The sequence below is a fragment of the Triticum urartu genome, chromosome 6, assembly GCF_003073215.2.
Source record: "Triticum urartu cultivar G1812 chromosome 6, Tu2.1, whole genome shotgun sequence".
In the NCBI taxonomy this organism is placed as follows: Eukaryota; Viridiplantae; Streptophyta; class Magnoliopsida; order Poales; family Poaceae; genus Triticum; species Triticum urartu.
Genome location: NC_053027.1, coordinates 352,996,333 through 353,000,774, shown reverse-complemented (window position 1 = coordinate 353,000,774; position 4,442 = coordinate 352,996,333). Strand labels below are relative to the sequence as shown.

The 4,442-nt window shown below is 41.2% G+C and overlaps 1 protein-coding gene across 1 annotated transcript; it reads right to left on the bottom strand.

The window, feature by feature from the left end:
- Nucleotides 1–1,277: 1,277 nt before the first annotated feature.
- Nucleotides 1,278–4,139, bottom strand: LOC125513473. The gene is made up of 4 exons (XM_048678602.1): nucleotides 3,863–4,139; nucleotides 2,342–2,447; nucleotides 2,183–2,229; nucleotides 1,278–1,656 (listed from the first exon to the last, which is right to left on the bottom strand). The coding sequence occupies exons 1-3, from the start codon at nucleotides 3,970–3,972 to the stop codon at nucleotides 2,215–2,217; spliced, it is 231 nt and encodes a 76-aa protein (XP_048534559.1). The 5' UTR covers nucleotides 3,973–4,139; the 3' UTR covers nucleotides 1,278–1,656; nucleotides 2,183–2,214.
- Between the last annotated feature and the right edge of the window lie 303 nt (nucleotides 4,140–4,442).

Below are 4,442 nucleotides of genomic sequence, written 5' to 3'. Positions count from 1 at the left end.
ACGAGGCGGCATATGCAATACTTTCTTTTTCCTCATTGGGGTTTTTAAAGGAAAGTATACAAAGCATATTTATTGTTCTCCAAATTCACCAATGAGTTTTATCCTTCTTCAAAGTTTTTCTCATATGAGTTACCAAGGAGTCAGCAATCATAATATGCTGCATCATTTTGTCCTTATTATTTTTCCACTGGGTTTAAAGGAGTTTTAGCAACATATCAGCACTATTGTCCTCATATTTTCCCCACATGGTTTTTGTGGGGAGACTCTCAAGATTTTTCAAAGGATTTCTCAAGATGGAAGACGAATATACAAGACACCTTCAATGATGTTCAAGAAGCCTTTAATGACGATCAATAAGCGGTGTTATACAAGCAGGAGTATTTGGAATAAATTAGCACATGTCTATTATTAATTAGCACTAAATAATTAACAAAATGTCATTAGCAAGGGGTGTGTCCAACCCCGAAGAGTCATGCCCATTCTCTCTATATATTGTCAAAAGGCACATGTTCTGGAGGGATGCTTTCGAATAGACACCTCTTCTTCCCATCTCTTCTAGATGTATATATATACTTGAGAATCAATAGAAACCGGGACTAATCGTCCATTCACTTTCAATCTCCTTTTACTCTAATAGGTCCTATCTCCAATGGAGCATGCCGTTTGGAAGGTTCGGGCGGCGCCAAAAGTGAAGTTCTTGTGGTTGGCAATTCAAGATCACATTTGGACGGCCGATAGACTCGTCAAAAAAGGGTGGACAAATTGACATTTGCCTGCTTTGCAAAAGGATAGAAGAATCCGGTAATCACATATTCTTCCAATGTCGGTACACGATTTGGAAGTTGGTTATTGACAACCTCCAACTGATGAGCATGGACACATCTTTGTGGCACCTTGAGCACAATATGGGCCAATCATTTTAGGGCCATGGCTTCTTTCACCATGCTTGTGCCTTGGTCGATTTGGAACGAGAGAAACACTCAGGTCTTCTAGCACAAGAGTACCCCCTCCCCCGATCTTGCTTAACATGGTCATCAACGAAATGAAGTTTTGGGTCACAACAGGTGCCGAGAAATTAGGGTCATGTTGTTGGGAGAATAATCTCATTGTATGTATTTCCTAACTCAATCTATATTCTCTCTTAATTAATATATGGGGCAAATCTTTTGCCTCGGTTTCAAAAAAATTTAATGATGCGAACAAAATTGATGCTAAAGCCTTGCTGCAGCAAGATCGCTTCAAGATAATGCCACTCTACACGATTGTATCTAGCTTACTGCACATGAATAATCCTTCCCTTTCTTCCATCTTCTCATAGAGTGAGCACTTTCAATGCAACAAGAACATCTACACGACTGGTCTTTGGTAAAAAGAAAACCCACTGGATAGTTGCAGGTATCATGCTCCCGTAGCTTTGTACAAAAGAAGTGTAAGCAAAATACCTACCTTGCCAGACAACCACCACTGTCTATAGATTGTACAGTAACACGCGACACACTTCTAGAAGACAGATTGGGCAATACATAACTCTGAATAGGCGTGTATAGCAGTGACTAAAAGGATGTACATTTCACTGACAAAAATCACAACTGAGTTAGGTGACCAAACTGCATCGCATGATCAAAAGAAAACAAGCTTCCACACACCATCAACAACCTGAAAAGGGCACGGAAGAAAAGTGTCAAGACAAGGCCCAACACCAATCAAAATAACGTGCACCAGAGTAGAACTATGGTGATCATAGAATAAAACAATAAGAAGTCACAATTGAAGTTTTGTTCTAAATTATATCCCCATCATCAATTTTCACTTCATACTTTCTGACAGTTCACGAAATCAAACACTGCAGTAGCACTTCTCATTACAGACTTTACAAAAGAAGTGTGCGGAAATGAAGCTGGTCTCTGTTCCTCATATTGGGCCCCTTATAAGAAGAAAAGAGATTGAAAATTATAATGAAGAACGAAACGCTGACCATTATAATGCATTTCTTATCTGCAGTGTTCATTTATGTTCCTTCAGAATAGTTAAACATCCGAAAAATGAAAACCAATCCTACTTAGACTTAGACAGGCGGTGGCTACTTAACAGTACAGTTTTTCATCCGTTTACATTACCAGATAACACAATCACATAGGAAATGGAAGACCCTCGGTATGATTCAGTGAGTATTCATACTTACACGCTGAAAGTTGCAAGGACACATACGATGATTTACCCCATCTGCCACTGTACAATCAAAAGCTCAGAAGGTAAGTATCCAACAGAGAAATGAATCTCACAAGGTTAAACTTTAGGCTTAACGTAAACACGTAGTCACTACTCAAGTAGGATAAAATACCTTCAGAACCGGCTCTCCTTGGTTTGATGATGTCTTGGCCTCCTTCATAGCTTTAATATGTGCTCGTGCTGCTCGTCCAGCAGCTGACTTTTCATATTCCTGCTGCCTGAAGGTTAAAAAAACTAAATTGTGACCACGCTACTTCAGGTTGAGTTAATAAAGTATGAACAGTCCAAAGTTGTAATAGGACTTTGATTCACAGCAGACACCATTGGAGCTTACCAACATGTCTGATGTAAGCTATAAAAGAATCATTATACAAACATAAGAAAAAAATACATGGCGGTAAGGGAGGGGGAGGGGGGGTCTGAAGCTGATGTACCGCACATAGATGTTGGAAAGAAATACGTCTGTAAACTAAAAGACCAAATGAACTGGTAGATGTTGTTAAGAGATGCAAGTGCGTGATCTAAACAGAACAAGATATTGCATGACATAAACTTCCTGAAAAACGAACTTATTCATTTCAACAACAACAGTAATGACTCGAAAGCAACCGTTGACCAACACAAACAAGCATATTATACCATAATAAAACCAAATAAAGTTTTTTCTGATAGAAAAACACAGAAATCTTGAACATGTATACTTGACGACTGCATCCTGAACTTTATTCCCAAGCATAAAGTACACAAGGAGAATGGAATCTTTGTATTACCACACAATTCTGATAATCCAATTATACCTAATCAATCCAACTTAAATCTAGAACCAGATCTGGGAAATACATCTTCTGAAATTAATTGCAGTACCCAGCACAATCATTTTAGCAAAACAATAGGTGATTTCTGAAACAGGTTGTGACAAACCAGAATCACAACTCCAGGAGGAGATAAAGAGCCAAAGATGGAATTAGTCAGCAGAATGTTTGAACAATCGGAGCGGCTTGGAATCGGAGTGGTCAGACACATATAATTGCTACTCTTAAGATTTCAATGAGATGGTTGAACCGCCTTATGATAAGTACAATGAGTGGAAAAACACTTGTTGCAGCACAATCTGCTAAGTCTACATACCGATGTGGTTGATAGAGCAGTCTGAAAATTTGAAGACAGATAAATTGCAGATACCACAATGATGTCATCATAGGAACCATTGCTTCAGAAGTCAAGGTAGTACAGAAAACAAAGATCAGTAAGTGCTGATTGTAAGTTTCCTCCAGTGAGGCCATTGTTGTTACGGCGATGTCTGAGTAGTGCGCCGCGATTCAAGAAGGGGCCAACTCCATCCGGTTCCATGAACTGCTTCAGGGACGAACATCTAGATCCAACCTGGTGAACTCTGGCAGTCTCGAAACCTATCCGATCCGATAAACCTTGAACCCAATCCGGCAAGAATCAGGGCATCCCACCAAGAAACCAGGGCGACACGGAGCATGGTCGGGATTATACCGCGTTGAACGGCCGAATTCTTCGCTCCTACTACTATCCAACAACCAAACCTACCTGATCGGCCCTTAGAGTTCGAACCAACAAACTAGGATCAGGATTTGAGCTCCTTGGAGCAGAAGGCGGCGGTTACCTCTTCTGGGCGGCCTCGGCGGCCCTTGCGCGGGCCTCCTGCGCCTCGAGGCGGTCGGCCTCCGCCCGCTGCTCCTTCTGCGCCGCCCCGAAGCATCCGCACTGTCCCATTGTCAACTCCCTCCCCCTTCGCTGGTCCTTGGCTGCTTCGCACCAGCCGCGTGATTGCTTGGATTGCTGTTTCTTTTGCGTTTTCTGCTTTGGGATATGCGATGATGTGCACAAGAAGATCCGGCGAAAAAGGAAGAGGGGCTTTTGGAGATTCTAGAAAGCCGGGGAGGGCCTGCAAGTCAGCTTTTTATTTTGTAAGGAAGCCTCTTGCCACTTTATTGCAAATTTGAGAGTGTTACATCATTCAGTACATGAGGTATTAGAAAATTAGGCGAAACAACATCCCACCAAATTAATTCTTTTGAGTCATAAGCATGACTCGTTAAAACATGTGCCAACTTATTTACTTCCCTGGGGCAATGACGGAACTGAATCGATGACATCTCATGTACAAGTTGGAAAGCATCATATAAAATAGCAGTATATGCTGCCAGTTGTTATGCCCGGATAATTAAGCTACAGTAACCTCT